General features: G+C 35.8%; 2 protein-coding genes across 10 annotated transcripts in view; both read right to left on the reverse strand.

The window, feature by feature from the left end:
* LOC113112953 (disks large homolog 5-like) overlaps positions 1 to 1,820 on the reverse strand; it is a 50,328-nt gene extending 48,508 nt beyond the window's left edge. For all 7 annotated transcript variants that reach the window (XR_003293517.1, XM_026278934.1, XM_026278937.1 and 4 more), the window contains exon 1: positions 1,063 to 1,820. Coding sequence is in view for 6 of the 7 variants with exons in the window: in XM_026278934.1 (XP_026134719.1) it covers positions 1,063 to 1,360 (298 nt within the window). In the remaining variant the exon portion in view is untranslated. The remainder of the gene's footprint in view (positions 1 to 1,062) is intronic.
* A 4,892-nt stretch (positions 1,821 to 6,712) lies between these two features.
* LOC113112954 (annexin A11-like) lies at positions 6,713 to 23,122 on the reverse strand. 3 transcript variants are annotated; one of them, XM_026278941.1, is made up of 15 exons: positions 23,010 to 23,122; positions 20,383 to 20,610; positions 18,024 to 18,106; positions 16,036 to 16,236; positions 14,121 to 14,208; positions 13,725 to 13,819; positions 13,230 to 13,343; positions 12,340 to 12,430; positions 12,152 to 12,231; positions 11,987 to 12,043; positions 11,809 to 11,902; positions 11,182 to 11,277; positions 10,687 to 10,745; positions 7,120 to 7,242; positions 6,713 to 7,036 (listed from the first exon to the last, which is right to left on the reverse strand). In XM_026278941.1, the coding sequence occupies exons 2-15, from the start codon at positions 20,600 to 20,602 to the stop codon at positions 6,977 to 6,979; spliced, it is 1,461 nt and encodes a 486-aa protein (XP_026134726.1). In that variant the 5' UTR covers positions 20,603 to 20,610; positions 23,010 to 23,122; the 3' UTR covers positions 6,713 to 6,976. The 3 variants fall into 3 exon arrangements, with proteins under 3 accessions (XP_026134726.1, XP_026134725.1, XP_026134724.1); XM_026278940.1 differs by having other exon boundaries at positions 16,036 to 16,374; positions 20,383 to 20,606; positions 23,010 to 23,076; XM_026278939.1 differs by having other exon boundaries at positions 6,714 to 7,036; positions 16,036 to 16,374.
* Positions 23,123 to 23,822: the final 700 nt, after the last annotated feature.

Below are 23,822 nucleotides of genomic sequence, written 5' to 3' on the forward strand. Positions count from 1 at the left end.
AAAACATCTACATCATTGCTCCAAAACATCCACTGCAAAATAGAAAACTGGCGGTAATTCAAAAAACATGGCGCCTTCAGATACAACAGAAAGAACCTTTTCATCATCTAAGCAAATGGATTGAAGACAAAGGCTCTAAACAAAGGTTTTCAAGTGATTTGGGGGTTCCGCAAAGAACCTTCATTGAATCATTATTGCATGTTAAACCCCAATCCTCTATGCTTCCTGGGAGAGCCACTTCGACTGGTCAATTCCAGCACTTGACTATTGATCCAAAGCTAAAAATAACTACAACCATCATGCAAGTTGCAACACCATTTCATCAAGTCATCACCACGTCAACCTCCAATGCACAATAATGCATGACTTCATCATCTATGCAAACACGAAGACATGGCATGCAAGTGAGCAAGTACCATTTCTACATAAATCTGTTCATTCATGTCCACGCCAAAAATCCTGACCAACTGCTTCTTTCATATTCATCGAAAACGTCACCAGATATCAGTTTTGAACATGCATGCTCTTATCCACATTATGAGTCAAACATGATGGGTATGTTTACTTCCTATTCTATTTTTCTTGCCAGATTGACTTCATTTGTTCTGTTGCAAAGACATGCATGCAAAAAAAATATAAAAAAATCAATCAGAATCAATCAGATCACACTATGTCTACTGAAATTACTTCACTTTTAAATTACCCTCAGCTAGCACTTTCGCATCCATCTAGAACTCAGTTAGACCACCAAACATCAGTGAACATCTTGAATCAAGAATGTTAACATCCCAATCTGCTATCCAGCACTTTACCATTGATCCAAAGCTGAAAACAGTAGCAACCATCATGCAACGCCATTTCATCAAGTCATCACCAAGTCAACATGCAATGCACACTAATCAAAAGCATTACTTCATGCATGCAAACACAGATTCAACAACAATCAGATGGTCAACCTCTGCTAGACCTTTCACCTCCATCTAGAAGTCAGTCAGACGACCAAACCTCTGTTTTAAAGGATGCATCATGAATCAAGCATGTCCAGTCTGTAGTGCATCGTACCAGAGTGATCAGCTGGTCCTCCACCGTTGGCGAAGAGGACAGAGTACAGGTGAGGGTATGTCTTCTCCAGGGCCACACAGAGCTCCAGGAAATGGTCGCTCTGCTTGTTCATGAGCATCTTCAGGAGCTGCTCCACTTTCTCGGCGCTGGAGGAGCAGTTCTGGTCCAGCTCGAAGGCTTCCTGCTCGCTGAGGCTTCCCGATTTACTCAGCAGCTCTATCAGCCGGTCTGCATCCGTGATGGACTCCAGTAAGTTCTGGTGGTACTGGTGTAGTAACTCTTTGTGCTTGGGCTCCATTGCAGGTCCTGCAGTTCCCAAGCTAAACAGCTAGCTCCGCGCTACCGCCGTAGAGCCGATCCCCCCACCACACACAAACCCGATGAATGCAGCAGCAACTTCTTTCTCTCCGCTCACTTGTAGGATTTGAGCCAAGTCGCCATGAGATGTGATGGCTTAATGAAGCTGGGTTTCATTACAAACTGCAGAAAGGCACAGAAGCCATGTTTGTTGCCTGAGGCTGTACACTGCACTAAACAGCGAGACATTTCTCCGGATCACTTAAGCGAGGCAACTTCGCCCATTTTTCCCTGCGCTTCCGAGGAGAGCATGTTCGTCTGCGTTTATAGTTTCTTCTTGGCCATTTAAGTGGCGCTGTGCGGACTCAAGTGTGAGCAAAAGTAGCGCAACTCTCCAGGCGTCCCCTACTCAAACTGTACGATCCGCCATGTCTCGGTATCTCAGCGGCTGCTGCCTGCTGTCAATCAACTTCCCGTACAATGCCCATATACGGTAAAGTGGGCGGGATCTTCCTGAGACACACCTGGCTTTCTCCAATGCTCCACTGTTCAAAATTTCTGGCAGAAGATGATGCATCATGACATAACAAGTGCAAGTGCTAGTTGGTCTTTGTTTTTTGTAACAATATAGCCTAAACATTTAAATAATTAAATTGTAGCTGGTTTATAAAAAGGTTATCAAGCGGTATCAAAGCACTGCAGTATCATAAAATTATTCACTTTTTATATGATAGAATAAAAAGTAAATTCTGTATTCTTTCTTATATACATATATGATTTGTTGTTTATTAAACTAACATAGTTAAACAAGTTTTACCATCTATAATTTATATATATATATATATATATATATATATATATATATATATATATATATATATATATATATATATTACAGTGTCCTTGTTACATACATTTACATATAATTAATTTCTAATAATAACAGGAATTGTGTAATGTAATTACAAGCAGTTCGACAAAAATTGCACACAAATTAGAAGTACATGTTGTGCTTTACAAAAAGTATGTCAGTTCAGAGTAAAGTGTGACCTAGTGCAAAAAATAAAACAAAATATTAATAAAAATCTTACATCGAGATATATTTATCTGAGAAGCAAAATTACATCACATATTGATGACAAGTCTTGTTTTCTAAAAATTTAGAAATGTATCAAAATAAATTAAGTTTACACTTAATACAAGAAAAATATCTGTCAGTAAAAAAAAAAAAATATATATATATATATATATATATATATATATATATATATATATATATATATATATATGGATGATATTAAACAAACAGTGACTGAACAGGATTCATCTCGGAAATCATTTTTCACATGCTATCCAGAATCATGGGGTTTGGAGTTTGTTCATGTACTGGAAAAAATCTTTCTTATTTATTTTTTTATTTTTTTTGTTAAATAAAGACATATTTACTGCAGAAGTAAAAATTACCTGTTTTCTCTTTTAATTTTTTATATATATATATGTATATATGTATATATATATATGTATATATATATATATATATAGTATATATATATATATATATATACACATATATAGTATATATATATACACATATATAGTATATATATATACATATATATAGTATATATATACATATATATAGTATATATATATACACATATATAGTATATATATATACATATATATAGTATATATATACATATATATAGTATATATATATATACATATATATATACATATATACATATATATATATATAAAAAATTAAAAGAGAAAACAGGTAATTTTTACTTCTGCAGTAAATATGTCTTTATTTAACAAAAAAAAATAAAAAATAAATAAGAAAGATTTTTTCCAGTACATGAACAAACTCCAAACCCCATGATTCTGGATAGCATGTGAAAAATGATTTCCGAGATGAATCCTGTTCAGTCACTGTTTGTTTAATATCATCCATATGAGGGCATTACGTTTCTGATTTGTGGCTTAGTGGAGCATCCATCCTTGATGTTCAAAGTTCACATTATCATGCTGAAAGCCAGTAAGAGTGGGAGCTGAAAGAGTGTTTACACATCTTCATTAGATGACGTACATCATTAGCGGTACAGCTCAGACCGTTTTATGGATGAAGAACTAAAGGTTATGTGGAGTTCACTATAAGAGGCCAATGGGGGGTTTTACATGGTAAAGAAAAGAACATTAGTAAGTATCCAGTCAATGTTCAGTTACCTCAAACATACAAAGAGATAAACATGGGATTAAACCAGATTGAGTCAATTTATTTCTACTACCAAAGTAGATAACAAGGGCTGCAAAGAATGTCTGTCAGACACATGCAAACATGGTGCACTAATAAACTATCAGTTCTCATGGTAAGTGATTGTATATGTTATGCAAGACAGAGTGTGCATGAAAGATTTGAAGAAATCTGCAATATTTTAAATGCAGCTGACAGATGGAAAGAACCACATGTCAGCAAAGCAGGGTTGGTTACTCCCATCTGTCAAAGTTGTTACAGAGCAAACTGGTTGCTCTAAATTGAAGCTATTTTACACTGCACTCCCACATGAAGCATAATGAGTGTTCTCCAGGAAATGATGCCACTGTGTTCAACTTGATGCTTAGATAGAATTAACAACCCACAATTAGAGAACACGTGTGTCTGTCTACACCATCCCAAATATCAAGACAATTGCTCTTTGTCTGCATTTTGTGGAACTCACAGAGACAAAAATAGTTACTTGTTGTGAGTGACTGATGATGAAATTACTATGATGGAGTTATTTCTCTGGTTAACTCTATGCAGCCTTGTGAACATGTTCTGTAAAGAGAATAGCATGCAAAGGTAAAACAATGTAGAACGAGTCTTTAAATAGATTATTATGCAGATGTTTGGTTTTCATCTCATCTAGAGTTATCAATATAAGCTGACTGTTCTCAGAGGAACATAATTTGCTGGATAGTATTTGCAAGCCCTGAATAATCAAGACTGAAGTTTTTAATGTCCATTTAAATTATGACAAATGCTGAAAGACGATTATTTCTGAAAAATAAATAAATGTAGCCTATGTAATTAATCACGATTTTCTGGTTATTTATTTATTTTTAATAATGCCACGAGAGACTATATATATATATATATATATATATATATATATATATATATATATATATATATATATATATATATATATATATATATATATATATATATAATTTCCTTTATTATTATTATTATTTTGCATAGTCGTTGTAGCCTACTTTAAATGCACAGGGTAATTCTGCCCTCTACTGGTAAAATTATTAAATCCTGAATTTAACTCCTGGATGTGTGAGGCACCTATTTACTCACCACCATCGTAATATTTATATCCACACATTGAATTATTTATATGCATCTTTCCAAGATGTTTGTTTTCATACCTGTGAATTTCTGAGCGAACACTATTAACGTATATGACTATACTTTAGAGAATAAGAGTCCTGCTGGTGTCTCTCCGCTAAAATCTTCCTGGGAAGATGATTTAAAAGCCCGCTGTCACACTGTGTTCTCGTTGAACTTGTTAAACTAAATAACGCTCATGTAACTTGCTGTCCTCAGCAGTTTGGCCTTGTTATGAAGAAATAGCCCGGCTGTTGGATGGCATCAGAAGCGAGCTGATCTGGGAGCAGTGTCGCTTCAGGGAAGACAAGAGAAGGAGGAATGGATGGACCCCATGATTCAGACACAGTGAGATAAGAAGAACCTACTTAGTTATTAAAATCTTTTTTAAACACGGCGAATTACAAGTGACATAAATAAGATGGGTAGGCCTGTACAAGACATTCAGCTTTACTGACTTCTGGTTTTGCTATTAAAACAGTAATATCAATATAAAATTATTTCAGCATTGAGCAAATTAAAATACATCTTATAGATCGTATACTTTAGTTTTACCTGGTAATATTTTTCCTTAAAATTGATTCCTTATTTTGAATAAGAAAAATAATATATTGTTACAATTTTATATTAAATTAAATGTTATTATTTTATGAAACTATAGATATTGAATACCAATTTTAATTACTTACATTTTTTCATCATGCATTTAATAAGGTTATTTTTATATTGCTCTTTCTCTTTATGCATAATTATTTTGCTTGAAATATTTCCGACCTTGGCATAACAACAAAAAATTGATTTGTTCATTAATAAAATTGTATATTAAATTTTACATTATTTTAAATGTTTTTATAAAACTAGAAATATCCTATAAAATATTTACTAATTGTATTAACATTTTCATCTTGTCATTTAATAATTTGATCCAGATATGCAGGTCTAATTATGATTATTATTTTTGCCCAGGTAATGTCGTTTTAGATATGAAAGCTTTATTCTGTAGATTGTAATGCTGTTTGACTGCGAGTCATGCCTGATCTGGTAGGAATAATTCTATGAATGTTATTAATATTCATCAGGGTGTTTTGAGTCTTGCTTCAGAAGTCAGCACTGATAGTACCAAAGGGGCTATTGAAGAAATACCAACCTAATTCAAGTTGAAATCTCTTTCAGGCAGAATTTACTTAGCATTTCATATGTGTGTTTGGCTCTGTACAGAGTAAACAAATAAGAAACACAAAGACAGCACCATCATTACCACTTTTCTCAAAAAGGAAGAGGCCAACAATCATAATGGTTACAACAAAAGAAATGTGTATAGTTATGCATATATAAAAAGAAGCTTAGTGTATTTATGCATAGGATGCAGCAAATATACATTTTTTTACTATAAAATTAAAATTTATGCCGAACATGATGACTACATCTAACAATTATGGCACATTATCCCCAGTATATGTATTTTTCTTTTAAAAAAAAACATAAGTGTAAAAACATGTTTGGCATTCAGATCTGTGCACAATACTCGGTCCAGAATTTTCTTGAATCAACTTGCAAACAAAGTATACTTGGAGAAAATGCATAGATCAAATATATATGCACTCTTCCTGATATAAACATTAATTCATTAATCCACTGCTTTGAGTGTAGAAGGCACATTCAGATATGGTTTGCTACTCTAGAAAATAAAAATACATTAATAAAAGAGCATGAAATGTAACGTGCAGCATATATGTGACCCTGGAGCACAAAACCAGTCTTAAGTCCCTGAGGTATATTTGTAGCAATAGCCAAAAATACATTGTATGGGTCAAAATTATCGATTTTTCTTTTATGCCAAAAATCATTAGGATATTAAGTAAAGATCATGTTCCTTGAAGATATTTAGTAAATTTCCAACCGTAAATATATCAAAACTCAATTTTTGATTAGTAATATGTATAGCTAAGAACTTCATTTGGACAACTTTAAAGGTGATTTTCGCATTATTTTGATTTTTTTGCAACCTCAGATTCCAGATTTTCAAATATTGTCCGATCGTAATAAACCATACATCAATGGGAAGCTTATTTATTGACACTTAAGACTGGTTTTGGGGTCCAGGGTCACATATGCACTTGACTACAGTAAAACATGCAAGTTAGTAATAGAGTGCAAACTAAACTAATGCATTAAATGTATAGGAATCGTGGTGTGGCTTCATGTCCTCTTAATGTCTGCGAGCATCTGTATCTTCTAATCACTTCCACCGCAGAGCTTCAGCAGTAGTTTCTTATAATCCCCAGAAGTGTCTCCCTGTAAATGCAAATGAGTTTGATTACAATTATTATTACAGTGCTGTGATTTCCATTTCTCTGGGTTGTTCCACAGACACTCACAGATATGGCTGTGTATAGAGATTTCCCATAGTTCTTCATGTATTCCTGACGAATGTCCATCATGTCCACCTCAGAGCGGGTCACCATGATGCGAATCAAAGTGCGGTCCTTGGTTCCTGCTCCCTGTGTATTTAAAACAGCTTATATTTGGATTTGAAACTTTGACGCATGTGATCTTATACACTAGAGCAGTGGTTCCCAAACTCTCAGAACAACTACTGCCTTTAATCAAATCAGAATTCAAGTAACCCATGTTCCCTCAAATTATTTCAGCATTGAGCAAATTAACTCTCTTTTGAGTGTATTAGGACTGTGAGTTACATTATTCCATATTATAAAACGGTTCGTTCCATTCCTCGACTCTGATTGGACAGCGTGTGTCTGTGTGGAAGCCTACAGTTTCCCAAGTGAGGAGGATATTACAGTATTTATTAGTTTTCTATTTGAGATATGATTTTGTATTTCCATAAATGTATACTGTAATGATGCTTGCAAACTTGAATCGGTCTGTTTTAAAACTAAAAGATGGAAAACAGACGTTTTCTCATGCTGAGAGATAAGCAGATGTGTGTGAGAAAATATCATATATGGTGTTAAAACAATAAATGACACAGCGGATGATAAGAGCTGATATTCTCTGTTTTCATTTAAGCTCCATTAGATGAGGCATGTTCGGAGCAATCTCTTGCTGTTTACTGTTGTTGTCAGCAACAACAACAGGGGAAGTCGTGGCTTAATGGTTAGAGGGTTGGACTCCCAATCAAAGGGTTGTGAGTTCTAGTCTCGGGCCGGACGGAATTGTGGGTGGGGGGAGTGCATGAACAGCTTTCTCTCCACCTTCAATACCACGACTTAGGTGCCCTTGAGCAAGGCATCGAACCCCCAACTGCTCCCCGGGCGCCGCAGCATAAATGGCTGCCCACTGCTCCGGGTGTGTGCTCACAGTGTGTGTGTTTGTGTTCACTGCTCTGTGTGTGTGCATTTCGGATGGGTTAAATGCAGAGCACAAATTCTGAGTATGGGTCACCATACTTGGCTGAATGTCACTTTCACTTTCACTTTCACTTTCACTATTTTTTAGCTTAAGGACAGCATTTAATGATTTTGATTTAAAAAAGTAGTAATTCAATTCATAAATTATTGGTTTTAATATTTTTTTTATAGAAATAAGGTAATCGAGGGTGTGCCGATTGTGAATAAATCACTGCTGAAGGGGTTGCAGGCACTCCGCGTCATGCCCATGGACTGTATAAAAACATAGACGTTAAAGGGTTAGCTTGCCCAAAAATGAAAATTATGTCATTAAGCGGTTCACTTTTTTAATGTGGCTGTCACTCCCTCTGAGTTCAAACAAACCAATATCCCGGAGTAATTCATTGACTCAAACAGTACACTGACTGAACTGCTGTGAAGAGAGAACTGAAGATGAACACCGAGCCGAGCCAGATAACGAACAATAGAGTCAAGAACCGTTTCTGTCAGACGCATCCGATTTGTGAACCGAGGAGCTGATGATACTGCACATGTGTGATTCAGCGTGAAGCAGACTGACACACAGAGCGCCTGAACTGAACGGATTCTTTTGGTGATTGATTCTGAACTGATTCTGTGCTAGTGTTATGGGTGCGGGTAAACCGAAGGCTTGAATCAAGGGCAATCATCGCAAATGACACCATTATGTCGAGCACAAAAGAACCGGTGAACCGTTTTCTTCAACCGGTTTATTGAATCGAACTGTCCGAAAGAACTACTGGTGATCCGAAAACCGATGCAACCGGTTCTTGACTCGTGAACGAGTCAGTCTATTGTTTGTTATCTGGCTCGGCTCGGTGTTCATCACAGCAGTTCAGTCAGTGTACTCTTTGAGTACATGAATTACTCCGGGATATTGGTTTGCTTGAATTCAGAGGGAGTGTCAGCCACATTAAAAAAAGTTAACCGCTTAAGTCATTTGTGGATTAATGCGTATTAGAGATGCGAACCGTTTAAAACGATTCAGTTCGATTTGGTGAACTGAATGATTCGTTCGCGAACCGGATATCCAGACTGCTTTGATTTGAACTCTCTCTCACACAGACACGGAAGAGAAGACAATGCTGAATAAAGTCGAAGTTTTTGCTATTTTTGGACCAAAATGTATTTTCGATGCTTCAAAAAATTCCAAATGACCCACTGATGTCACATGGACTACTTTGATGATGTTTCTCTTACCTTTCTGGACACAGACAGTGTACCGTACACACAGCTTTAATGGAGGGACTGAGAGCTCTCGGACTAAATCTAAAATATCGTAAACTGTGATCCGAAGATAAAAGGAGGTCTTACATGTTTGGAACAGCATAAGGGTGAGTTATTAATGACATAATTTTCATTTTTGGGCGAACTAACCCTTTAAGCTTTCCGAAGAGCGTTTTTGAAGGTAAGCGGAGGTGGCCGTCACCATCTTGGAAGCACGTCAACACACGTCATTCCAGGATAATCAAAAATGAACAGAAAGGTGGGAGCTGGTTGCTGAAGCCACACTCACCTAGCTCAACAGAGGTGACAGCAGCGGCAATCCACCCGTCACTCAAGTGGCCGTGTCATTTATTATGCAGGCTTAATATAATTTAAATTCATGAGTTATTTAAAACGTCACCCCCTCACAGTTGTCATGAGGACAAAATTATCTATATAGCCCAAAATAATTTTTTAAATCAGGCTGTAAACGTTTTTTTTCCTGCTGTCAAGTTGGGCATCTTAACATGGGGAGTCTATGGGACTGACTCCCTTGCAGCCAACCTCTAGCGGCCAGTTGATGAATTACAGTTTAAGTCTCTTCTGTATGGGCTTGTGCCTAACAACATCCTTCAGCCATTTCCAGAAATTTCCATTTCCATTTCCATAAATTAGCACAAGTACAAAAATGTATGTTCATTATTAACATTTCAATTACTTTTCCATGACTGGTACTTGAGAAAATTGTTCAACACTTAAGCTTGCATATTGCATTTCCAAATTAATAATGACCAACTAAGTCCTTGACATATAGAAATACTGTATAATAAAACTCAAATTAAAAACAATATTTTATATATATATATATATATATATATATATATATATATATATATATATATATATATATATATAAGAATGTTTTTTGAATATTAAAAAAATTACAATTAAAACAATTAAACAATTATATCTAAATTAATATTAGTTAAAATATTTGTATATCACACACACACACACACACACACACACACACACACACACACACACATATATTAAAAGAAAAGTACCAATTCAAAACAAATGTATTCTAATAAAAAACATTTTAATAAAAGAAAGAAATATATAAATACTATAATATAAAAATAAAATTTTAATACTACAAATAAAAGATTCTACTGGCATACCACCTGGGGGCACTTTGTGTCCACAGTTTGAGAACCTCTGCTGTAGAGTAACATTTCTTAAAATGACTTCTAAACCATGGCTTTGTTAGTAATTAATCATGAATTAGCCTTCTCTGTTACTCTGTAGTCAGTCCAGCTCATCTGCACAAAGAAGAATGAGTCTCACCTTCATGGCCTTGTAGAGTCTCTCTGCAAAGTAGGCCGGTGTGTTCTTGATGCATTTCACTGCATACAGAAAAACATGTTCAGACTCACCGTACACCAATCACCCTGCAGCTAACAAGCCGTGAACAATAGAGCAAGCAAGATGAATCTTGAAAACAGAAAAATAAAAAGGAATGAAGACTGAATGAGAATTCATCGGAAAGTGAAAGTAATTTAATTGACTGTTCATAACAGCAAACCGAGATAACACACCACATTATGAACATGTCAACCACTGAAAGGAAGTCATGCACTATGACACAGCAAGCACATCTGTCAGCTACGTTATGTGTTATGACTCTCACTGTGTGAAAAACACATCACCGCATATTTACCCTATGACAGCTTTACCGTTAAAGGGGCCGGCAGGATGGAGAGCAAGTTAAGAAATACAATTATGAGTGTTTTATGATTAGATTGGATGAAACGGTTCTAGATGGCAGATCAGACAGCTCACCGACAGCCAGCATGCCGCTCTCCAGATCTCCAGACATCTCCCTATCGATGCTCTTCTCAATGTCTCTGCCACACATGTGCTGATACTCCTGAAACACTGTCAACACAAACACACTGCATGTCTTCATATAAACACTGATCACAAACAAACAGCCGTTAATGAGAATATGAGAGCGCACTAATGAGCTTTAAAGCTTGTTATGTTACTTGATCACCAAATCAGCATAATAAAATAAGTAATGGCCTAAATACTGAAAATTCAGCTCTGCCATTACAGGAATAAATTACATTTAAAATAGAAAACAGTTATTTTAAATTGTAAAATTTCTGGCCACCCCATTTTGTTTTTACCCATTTATTATTTTGTACGTGTGAACACTCAATACACTACATTATACAGTTGATCTGAGCAGACGCAGCTAAACATGATTTTTTTCTGATTCAGTATATATTCTTTACAAACCGTTTCTGAGATTTTGGTATTTCCTGATTCAATATATATGAGCTTTACAAGCAAGCTTATTACCAAGAAGGAAACAAGCAGCCTGGGGAGTGACATGACCTTCCTAAAAGGGACTTTGACTTGATAAAATAAGACAATTATTCGAGCCTAAGGGCCATAACGTACCTGCTCTGAGGTGAGCTTTGCTCCGAGCGCACAGGATGGCATTGAACTTCGACTCATCTGTGCCAAGTTTATTTTCCCCTGCTTGATAGAGAGTCTGCAGCCGAACACAAATAAAAGCATAATACGGACTCTTCAAAGAATGAGAAACACTTATTTTTAGAAACATTTGAATAATTACCTGAGCATCCTGTTTGGCTAATGATATGTCCACATTCTCGCTCTCATCGCGGTTACCCTTTGAGATAACAACACTGATATGACTTTCACATTTCTGCCATTCACAATGTTTTTGTCCGTCAAAATATGAGCGTTTCACATCATCACATTGCCGTCATCGGTGTACCTGAGCAAGAGAGATCAGAAGTCTGCGGAAATGTCCAGATGTGTCTCCACTGATGAAGTCCTCCAGTGATTTCTTATTTTCTAAAACAGAAACACTGGGTGTTATCCATCACAGTTCACCTTGCTTTAATGTCCAGCTTTAAAATGAAAAGGTGCATGAGAAATGCTTGATTAAGTGATAGGACGCACCAGCTTTGAAGACTTGATTGATCTCTCGGATCTCTGCATTAGAGCGCGAGGACAAGATTTCAATCAGACAGGCCTCATCCGTCCCTGCTCCCTGTGAATTAATCAACAGATTACATTTGTATTAATGGCATGTCTAAACATCTAATCAAATATACCACAAAGGAACAATTCACTCAAAATGTAAACCTGTTGTAGGTACATGAAAATTCTTCATATTCTCCCTTCATGTTTGTGTTTTTGTTGAATTATTTCTTTATTCTCAGAGAACAGTGCTACACATAAAACTAATGCTATATGCATCATTAAGAATTGAAACGGATGTTTATACACACACACACATGCACACGTTTATTCATATACCAAGGCTGAAAATACAGTACAAATGAATATTGCAAAATATTATTACAATTTCAATTAATTTTTCAATTGTAATTTATTTTAACATTTTATTTTATTTTTGTGATGGCAAAGCTATATTTTCAGCATCATTACTCCACAGTCTTCAGTGTCACATGAACATTCAGAAATCATTCTAATATGATGATTTGCGGTTCAAGAAATATTTTATCATTATTATTATTATCAAAGTTGAAAACTGCTGTTTAATCGTTTTCTGGAAACCGTAATTATTATTATTTTTGCATTATTCTTTGATGAATAGAAAGTTCAAAAGAACATTTATTTTATATAAACAAAATTGTAACAATATAAATGCCTTTACTGTTACTTTTGATTATTTTAATGCATCCTTGCTGAATAAAACCATTCATTTGATTAATTTATTAATTAATTACTGACCCAAAACTTTTGAATGGTATATAAATATAACTAAGCTATAATTTTTCATGCTTCATTTGTATTAATACTGTTAATAAAGTTCTTTCACAAACCTTGATGGCCTCTTTGAGCTCATATGCATCAAACTGAGCAGGAGTCTTCAACATGGCCAGCACCAGATTCTCAAAGTTTCCTGAAAGCTCAGACTTCAGGTCCTTAATCAAATCCTGTACGCATTGAGTAACATGAGAATGATTAATGATGCTTTTCTTAACCTATAACAAAATCTATATCTTAGCTGCATTTAGTTTTTTTCTGTATTAAGGATTTATGATCTATATGCCAGTGTTGACACAATTATCTTGTCATATTTATCTTTTAGTCTTCCTCCTTTAGGAAAATGGACATAAATGTTGATTTCTAATCTTGTACTCTCTCTAGAATGAGACAGTTTCCACCAACTAACACCACCCGCCTAGCACATCATGGTTCACAGCTTTAAAGAAAAGCAATTAGCTGTTAAAATAAAGCCTGGTCTCAACCTGAGGGGCAGCTGCTGTATCTCCTGCACAGCAAATATCTCAAAAGCTCTAATGCTCTCCCTTTACCTTTCCATACGCAGTCTTGTATGACACACAGAGTGGTACACGCTGCTTGTTGGAGCGACTTCCGAGTAAATTAATGATGGCTTGTTCATCTGTGCCTGTTGAAACATGTTCATGCATATTAGCAGCCTGCTATGTAGCAACAAATGCATTAGGAGTCATTTTCTGGAGTAGTAAACAGGAGTCATTTTCTTGAGTCCATGCTCCATTTCAGTCTAAAACAAGGCATCAGTTTTAAACATCTGTCATCTGTATCACAAAGGGGTCAAACTTAGATTAATAATAGATAAACACCAAAGAACAAAAAGAACACAACGCCTTTTAACCCTGAGGGAGAACGAGTGACGCTGCTTTCTAAGAATCAGAGTAAATGGAAAATGAACATGAAGAGTAACCCACCAAAGCCTTTCATGGCCTTCCTGAGGACTTCTGCATCTCTCAGAGGATCAGCTCCAGGGAAGTCTTGGATGGTCCCTCTGAATCCACGCTACAAACATTTAGGACACAAATATATACTCAGGCTTTTTGCAGGTTTTATGAAGGTAAACATTTATTTTTTTAAAGACCAAGTAAAGAAAATGTAAGGATTAAACTGAATGTAACATAATTCATATGTTCTCTATATGTAAAAACAATGTGTACAAAATGTAGCTTAACTAGAATAAGGAAATATATATACTAATATGGATTAAAACAAGAAAAAGAAAAATCTTACATCATTGAAAGGTATTTCTTGTTTTAAGCATAAACTCACTTCATTTTGCTCCTCCAGTAAATTAATATTTTTAATTCAGTCTTAGTCTTAGTCCTGTGTCTAAGTTACATCTTAGTTTTTATCATATATAGTCAACTTGCCCTGTTTTAGTCAAATTTTAGTCGACAAAATGCCTGAACATTTTCGTCATACTGTATAATGGTTAAAATGATGAAAAATATATATTATTTTGCTCCATTTTAATTGCATAATTGTTGTCATTTGGGAAATTTATTTATTTATTTTTACATTTCATCAGCAGTTGCCTTTTCACCAATAAGCACAAATCAATAGAATATTGTCTTGTTGTATGCATGGATTATTTTACCTCATCTAGTGTACAGATTTATAACAGGATATCAATTAGAGGGTAAATAAACACCAAAGACACACTTGCCCTGTCTGCGTTATGAAAACTGGTGTAAAAAAACCTACTCTCAAATATTATAACAGAGAAACTCCTAATAGTAATTCCAATCATTCCAAAAGCATTAAGTTTGCAGTAAGTGATTTCTGAGAAACTCTGTTAAAGTGGATCGGACCGAGCACCAAAACACCCCTGTAGCCAGTAACAATTATGGGGCGTGTCCAGCAGTGACGGGGGAGGTGCCTACGTTGAATAGCATGTTTTTGAAATTTGGGGGCGGAGGCAAGATATGGGTGTGATTCTTTTGGCTAGGGGTGTGTTTGTTTTTCGTGATTTCAAATATCAACAGCATTTCTCAGATATCGCTCACTGCATCTTTAAGGTTTGTCTTAAAAAACAGCAAAAAAACTTTTTTGCCACACAAAGGTTGTGCGAGTAACGTTACAATCCGCAACCACTATCACAAACAATAAAGTCGAGATCCATGACAGAGCACAGGCTGGCTGAATATAGCTTTCATTTAAGCAGAATACCTCAAATAGAGATCGCTGAACTCCAGCTTACTTGTACAGTAGGCCTACTGTATGCCATTGTTTTCAGATCAAGGCACCTCTGCAGTGAGAGTGCGTGTGAATGGTTGCCAGATTGTATAAAGCAAAAAGCTGGCAAGAGTACATATCCGTTTAACAGAAAAGCTCTGATTGGGGGATTTGAGATCTTGATATCTGGCAATCAAAATAGAGTCTTGTACAGCAGTCTGAAATGTTTTGGCTCCACGTTTTTTCAACAAAAATAAAAAAGGTTTTGGTCAACTTTTGTTCTTTGAACTACATTTTAGTCTCATTTTAGATATTGCATGTTCATTTAGGCTCAGTTATTGTTTCATAACCTTATTATTGTGTTGTCATTGTCTCGTTTCTTAAAGGGAAACCTTGTTGACGAACATTTTGTGTCAGTTTTCATTAACAAAATTAATGCTAATTGGAAAACAAGACAAAAGTACTAAAGGAAGTTCATTATTTGCAGTGCATTCAACATTTAATAGCAGATTTCTGCTCCAATTTGAGAGCTTTTAAGGCCTTTATTTGTGAAAAGATTAATTAAGACTTTTAAAGACCTTTTAAAGACCCTAAGAAGCCCTGTCTACTGCAACAGATTTGCATAATAATAAAAAATTGTTAAGAGTTAATTACATTGATAGCTGGAACAGCAGGTGCAGCTCCTCCGTAACCTCCTCCATATGCGGGCATGGACGGGTTGGGTGAGGGTGCTTTGGGATAGCTAGGCATGGACGGAGTGGGTGCTGGGGCGTTTGGGAAGCCTGGCATCTGCTGACCCGGGGTTGGGCCTCCAGGGTAACCCATTCCCGGACCTTGGGGCATACCTCCTCCTGGCTGAGGGTACATGCCATAGGGCTGGTTAGGGGAGGGGGCTGGTGGGCCCCCAGGCTGGGGGCCAGGATAGCCACCAGGCACTTGAGGGAACATGGATGGATTTGGGGTAAATCCACTATTGGCGGCAAACTGATTTACCTGCGATGGAAATTTTGAGGGGGCGAAAAAAGCAAAAAGCATGATAGCGAGCATGACAATTAGGACAGTAGAGTAGAATTAGCAGGAAATGTAACATATACAGCCATGAAATTACAATACTGAAGGACAAAGAAATGATTAAGGCCAGGACAGGGAGATAAGGAAGTCGGTGAACAAGTGTGCATTCATGGAGGGGTTTGTTTAGATAGTGTGGCTTTGCACTAAAGCATTTCTGTTGACTTAAGCTACATGCTTCATATTGCACACGGTTGTCACAGAGACACAGTTTTTGACACGCTGGAAGAGTTTCCACATTCCCCGGTTTTCTCTTGCTGACCCTGCATGAAGAAGTACTGTGGAGGAGTAATGAAACCAGTCCTTTTAGTCTAGCTAAAGCATCATACTGCTAAAATATTTCCGTGAAAAGTAGCGGTCAACCAATGTGTTTTTTAAATGGCTGATACTAACACCTAAACCAGCAGAAAGCAAGGTGGTCAGTTCATTACTTTTCTAGTCTTTAGGAGTTTATTAAACTTTTGGGCACTTTTATGCACCTGAGGGCAGCATAAATTTCAAATTATAACACAAAAAAGTCATTTTCTGGAGTAGTAAACACAAGAGTCATTTTCTTGAGTCCATGCTTGAGTCCATTAATATGAGTCCATTAATATGTCCATTTCTATCCATTTATTAGGTTTCCCTTGTGAAAAAGAAATGTATCACATATGCACCTGTAGTGTACTTCAAATCTTTAAAGTATATATTTTTAGACTGCACTTAATAATATGTTTTAACATTTTTCTTTAAAGCACAATGTTCTTAATCCTAAAGAATAACGAATTCATTGATTATAATTTAAACTTAAGTGTGTTATTCCATGTTACATTTAAGTTAATATATTTTAAATGCACTAAACTGCAAACGTCATTACAAACGTACAATATAATACTATAATATAATAAGCCCTACTTAAGTGGGACATTTCTTTTAATTGTAATTAACATGCAGGTAAATTGCTGAAAACATTACATTCAGTGTGCACTTAAGTATATTCTTTTAAAATTATATATTTTTATTTTTAATTATGCAAAGTGTATTTCCATTTCACAAAGATAGATCCCTAGAAGAGAAACCTCTTCAATGAATTAATTAATCCCCCAAAAAGTATTCTTCATTTCTAATGATAGTTCTTATTCATGCAGCTCTATAACTAAATCATCACTGTGTTCTTATTGGTGCTTTGAGGTTGTGTCTTAGTACCAGTGTAATATGTTTAGCTAATTACACCTGATGTGTATAATTTTTTATGTACATCATATAATCTTTTGTGTATAATATTGCCCTTGCTGCAGTAGTTCAATGGATCCACACTTGTTCAAATTTCCACTGATGTGTAAATTTGATTACGGAGCAAACTCTAAAGAAGCTTGTGCATCAGTAGATTGAATAGGGTCAAATTTGTTGGTCAAAGCACATTCTGATTATAAGAGGTCAATGCCATGGTCACAGGAGAACAGTTTTGTAAAAAGCTGATAAAAGGAAGGATTTGATGGGGTTTTAGCCAAGGTTGTGCATTTCATGCTGACTGGAATCAAATTACCCGCATCTGTTGACAAATCGAGTCCAACACACTTTATTATAGAACTTACCATTGCTGGGAGATTTGATGCATTGAATCCAGGATTCGGCAAATTATCCAAGCCAATAGGAGCACCGGGAGCACCCCAACCTCCTGCAAATACATGCATTTAAAACAAGCAAATACGTAAACCAAAACCTAAAACCCCAACACCAATTATGACTGAACAATATCAGTGCACTTCACAGTTGAAATGAAATCAAAACCAACCTTATATACCCCCCTCCTATGTAATCTCCATTCTGCTATATAACATATCTTAACCATTCTGGCCTATTTTTCACAATGATTACTGCTGTTGTCTTACTGAGAATCTTGTCTCACGTGTCAGATTACAGAAATAAAATGTGCTGGGCCTGGGAGCATCATTTCCAGTTGTCTTCAAAACACAGTGTGCATATAGGGGAAAATCAGGACACAATTTGTATCAGATGACAGGCTGATAATAATATAGATATCAACTTTTGATCATTGTTCTGTGCAGTACCCCGAGGGCCCTGCATCCTCTCTAACTATATGAAAAAAAAATGTTTTGATGTGATAAGATAAAACAGAAACACTCTGTTGAATCCAGAGCAGCAGGTTTTGTAATAGTAATAAGACATGCCAGGTAACATTGCAATGACATTGCACAATAATTATTAAGCTCTTTTTGCTAGGTGTTTCCTTTATTTGTAAGTCTAAGGACTTGTATTTTTGGTTCGTTTTCATGGAACAGACTGGGAAGCTGACCTGTCATGTGACATGCTGAAATCCACCTAAAACTATTTTAAACAGCACTAGTTTTTGCTCTTTTAGTAAGATCCCTTTAATGAACTGCAAGTCCATGTAAATGCCATACATATGAACTGGTGAAAACATACATAAATAAATAAATAAACACACACACACACACACACACACACTTCAAAAGTCAGTAACATCTTACTTGGGTTTTTGAAAAAAAGTCTCTTATGCTAACCAAATACTTCACTTATGTGATTAAAAATAAAGTAAAAACAGTAATATTGTAAAATATTATTAAAATGTAATTCTTCATAAATCCATCTAATATACTGATCTGTTGGCCAAGAAACAGTTCTTATTATAATCATGATTAAAAAAAAAGCTGTGCTCCTTAATAATTTTGTGTAAATGCTGACACTTTTTCAAGATTCTTTGATTAATAGAACATTCATGAGAACATCATTTATTCAAAATAGAACACTATAAGTGTTTATTCGTTTATGCATCCTTGCTGAAATAAATATTCTGGCATAGGCCATATTCATATAATTTTGTATAATTGGGATTTCTTTTTTGGGATTATCTGAGATCTGAACAGAAAAAAACAAAACAAAAAAAGTTTTTTTTTGAACCGTCAGATATTTGTAGGATTTTTAATTTTTTATATACAATGTGTGTGATCTTCAAATATGAATACATTCATGTCTGCTAACCCTTTTTAAGCCAACAGAGCTTCTAGCAAACAATGTGACATTCACAGAGTACTGTAGTACATAGTGAATGAGTGAATGAGTGAGTTGTTTTCAATGCACTACACCAATGGGTACAATACCTCTGGTGTTTATGTCCTCTCATGCGCCTATGAGTTCAGCACTGCAGTATGATCATGATAGACATGAACAGAGGCAAACTGACAGCTTTTGTATGAGAAGGTGTCTGGACATTGTGTTGACGCTTATATAACTACTAACACAACTGATGTAAATACACCGGATATTAGCTTCCCTGTTAGAACAGATCAGATTTCATTGTTAGCAAACTGACAGCGCAGACAGACAGTGCTAAAGAATAGATCTGAAAACCGATGAATCCTGCCTTAGAGTTTTGAACATTGTGATAATTAAAATAATGCTTATAAGTAAAACAAAGCAAGGTCAAAAGTGCTAGCATGTATACACACCAAACATTTTGGTCTGGCAAAATAGCTAAAGCAATCCGATTATGGAAAATGTGTGACAAACTAGACAACAAGTCATTGGTTTCCAGAACATTCATATGAGTCCGTTCAGTAATGTAATCCATATGACCTCTGGTGCAAAATAAGAGCCTTCAAATAAATGAGTGTATGTCAGTGCAAGACAATGCTAGAAACTAGCTAGCATTTCTAGCTAACTATACATTTAGTCACTCACTCACTTTTTTCCGCTGGCTCCACCTAAATATTCCACATTACCGTGTCAACATCACTATTCATCACTGTTCAGTGAAAGCCACAAAACAAAGTCAGTTTGTCCACTGAGTCTAATGTCTAAAATAAAACCTTCATAAACATTTCCATTACAAACTGCATAGAGCATGAGGTAAGGCAGGACAATGCACACTTATGGAAATCATTTACCAGATAACACCCTGCCCCGGCTCACCTGAAGGCACAGAAGGATATGACCCGGGCTGGCCAGGATAGGCACCTGGCTGGGACGGGTAAGCTCCAGGTTGGGGAGGGTATCCACCCGCCTGTGGGGGGTACATCCCAGGCTGAGGAGGGTAACCTCCTGCAGCTGGAGGATAAGCCCCGGGTTGGGGTGGGTATCCACCGGCCTGGGGAGGATAACCGGACTGGGGAGGATAGCCTGGATAACTCATTGTCCTGCCTGAAATTGAAAAAAGTAAGGGTTGTATTTAGCAAAATTGTGTAATAAGTAAACTGTCACAAGCCTGGATTGCAGAGACAGAAATGTAAAATATGATTTCAACATTTAGTTTGGTTGGGCACTGTAATTTTTTGAACAAACGCTAATGCATCAGATGCTTCCAGTTCATCTGAAGTCAATGCAACGATCGAGTCAAAACAAGTGAAATAGTGATTGTTTTTTTTTTCAAGTGGCTAAATGGGACTATAGAGTATTACACTTTTACAGCCATGTGTTTATACACAATGAAACTATTCTAACTCAATCTCTCCAACTTGTACTATAGATTTAAAATAGAGATGGAAAGGGTTGTTGAAAGCTTAGTGATGGTGATTCTGAAGTCATACGAACATGGTGTGGTTTGTTTATAACCTAAATTTAGCTTTAACTTCTGCTGATTGTATTCAATTATTCACAAAGTTTGTGAAGAATTTTTTTGATGAACAAAATGTGTAAGGATCACAAAACAAAATCAAACGCTTTTTTTTTTTTTTTAAACCAACCATTAACGGCAGTCAGTGTGTCTCACATATGGTTCAAACCATGGAAACACATTACATAAAACAAATTCAAGACAGCTATAGCAACCTACTCATATTCAGGAAGTAAAAGTAATTTTTTCCATAGGGAAATGTATTTTTTTGTGATAACACATTAAACTAATGTAAGACTGCCCATGAGCTCTGAGGGTTTTACACTTAACAGTATGAAATAAAAATCATTTTCAAAATGCCAGACTTCTCAAATGAACTCCGCCTATTTTCCTACAACACCTTTCAATCCCACCAATCAACAAATAAAAAGGTTGAACAGCTGGCAGCAAATGTTGAGCTCTATGGAAGTGTCATGCTCTGTTGTCTTTGCTAAATAACTAATTATTAAGGTAATGCAGAAAGACAATGTTATCTGCAGTAGGGTTAGAAAATGTAATACATAGGCTATAAATATGGATTACATGATAGGAGCAGATAAGATACAAAAAAGAAAACGGGGCTTTTATAATACTGCTCATTGACCTTTGTAGCATTGCCTCAGAGAGAGGTCCATATTTTGTGAACTTACAAATAAACAGCTATATATATTATTTAGCCTGATTTCATGCTCTATATGTGGTCACTGGTCATGGAAACTAATACTGATGTATCTGAAAGTAAAATACACTCTGCATACAATCTTATCATCTTTACTTAGTGTGGGGACGGTTCGCCACAGCACCCCACCTGCCATAAAACACATTACATGAACAGAGGACAGGAGTAGTACACACAGACTTTTAGAGATGAACTCGGTTGATAAAAAGCTCCACAACCCCAACATATGATGCTATCTAAACACTCAGACTTTCCAAACTTATCTATTGATGAATAAGATGTCGATTTCAGACTGGCCTCCGATGGGCCTCTATACAATCATGCATTGCTCAGGGCAGAAAAAGGGCTTTTGTTAGGCCTACTTTTTAAGAATGTGAATGTCCTACACTAAAATATCAAAACAGCTCTTTCCACCAACAGTTAGTCTCTCAACAGGCCTTGACTACACACTCAAAAACCATCACAACACCAACACCTGGAGAAGTGTCTCACCTCATATATATTTTGTGTGTGTGTGTGTGAGAGAGAGAGAGAGAGAGAGAGAGAGAGAGAGAGAGAGAGAGAGAGAGAGAGAGAGAAAATAATACACAATATTATATTATGCAAAACACTATATTATGTAAATTTAAAAATTAACTATATAGTGAAGTGTACAGTTCAGTAAACTTTAATTTTGCATATTGTTCTCTCTCTTTATATATATATATATATATATATATATATATATATATATATATATATATGTATATATATATATATATATATATATATATATATATATAACTATTAAATATGATAAGTAAAACTATTTACTTAGCATAGAATAATATGTTATACTCCACACTGTATACATTATTTTAACAAAAACATCTAAACTTGCATTTTATCCCAGAGAACAGTTACCGTCTCGGTTTTCCTATGGCAAATGTATAAAAGACCAAGTGTTCCGTCACAATAAAACAGTCTTTCTCTCCGTAACCATTACTTTATCACAGAACTGAACTGTGCTGATCCTTAAATGTGCGAAGTGAAGACCAGCGACAAAAGTACAAATGGACATTTAATGCACAGCATTATGGGTGGAGCTGTAAAAATGCTTGCTGGAAGAAGGCTTAGTGAACTTAAAATAACGCAGCCGTGTTCTTACGAGAATTAGAGAGCAGAAAGCGCATAAACGTCACAGCGCACTCAACAGCTTTATTACTCTTTTAATAGTTTCAAACATCAAACAGAGCGCATGTATATTGTAAAAGGGTATATGTTACTTACGGTTTACGCTACGGCCCGTCAGTCACTTCCTATGTCCAGAGTGCCTCTGCGCTGCGCTCGAGCGCGAGACACGCTACGTAATATTTAATGAGGTGGGTGGGACTCATTCTTTCCATGACTGTGCCACTCCAAACAATGTTTAACTAAATACTAAACATGTGACTCTTTCATACATTGACTCACGTTGTTTGGTAATAAAGGAATGACTATTGTAATCTTTCCATAAGTCCGTCAAATATATGACCCAACCTATTGTGGGGTGTAGTTACAGTTTAAAAGAGCAGCTGTATGAAATGCGTTGTAGTCTCTTTAAAATCTCAGTTTCTTTTAGGTAGTGTGTTTTGCTGATGCTGCTGTTTTAATATTAATATTTAATACAATGGATATGTTGTTTTTCTGGCACAAGTCACAAGTTTGACCAAGCAGAAAACACCCTAAACCCGGCCACGCCCATCTGTGCGTGCATAATATGACGTCCGTTTACGCGTGTGTTTAGGAAAACTCCAGTTGTTGTTTAATGTTGAAAGTGTTTGTGTGTGTGTGTGTGTGTGTGTGTGTGTGTGTGTGTGTGTGTGTGTGTGTGTGTTTAAACTCTATTACTGAGAATACATGGCACATTTTTAATTGAGGGTTCTCTCGTGGGGTTTCTTAAAGAGTGCAGAGCTGGTTTTCTGAGAAAAAGAAAATAACTTGTCCTTTGTAGATACAGTATTAAATATGGAAACGACGAAGAAGAATTTAGGTTTGATTAATAGTACTTGATTAATGGTATTTGTTGTTGTTTACTAGTTAAATATTTACACAAATATAGAT

The sequence above is a fragment of the Carassius auratus genome, chromosome 13, assembly GCF_003368295.1.
Source record: "Carassius auratus strain Wakin chromosome 13, ASM336829v1, whole genome shotgun sequence".
Classification (NCBI taxonomy): Eukaryota; Metazoa; Chordata; class Actinopteri; order Cypriniformes; family Cyprinidae; genus Carassius; species Carassius auratus.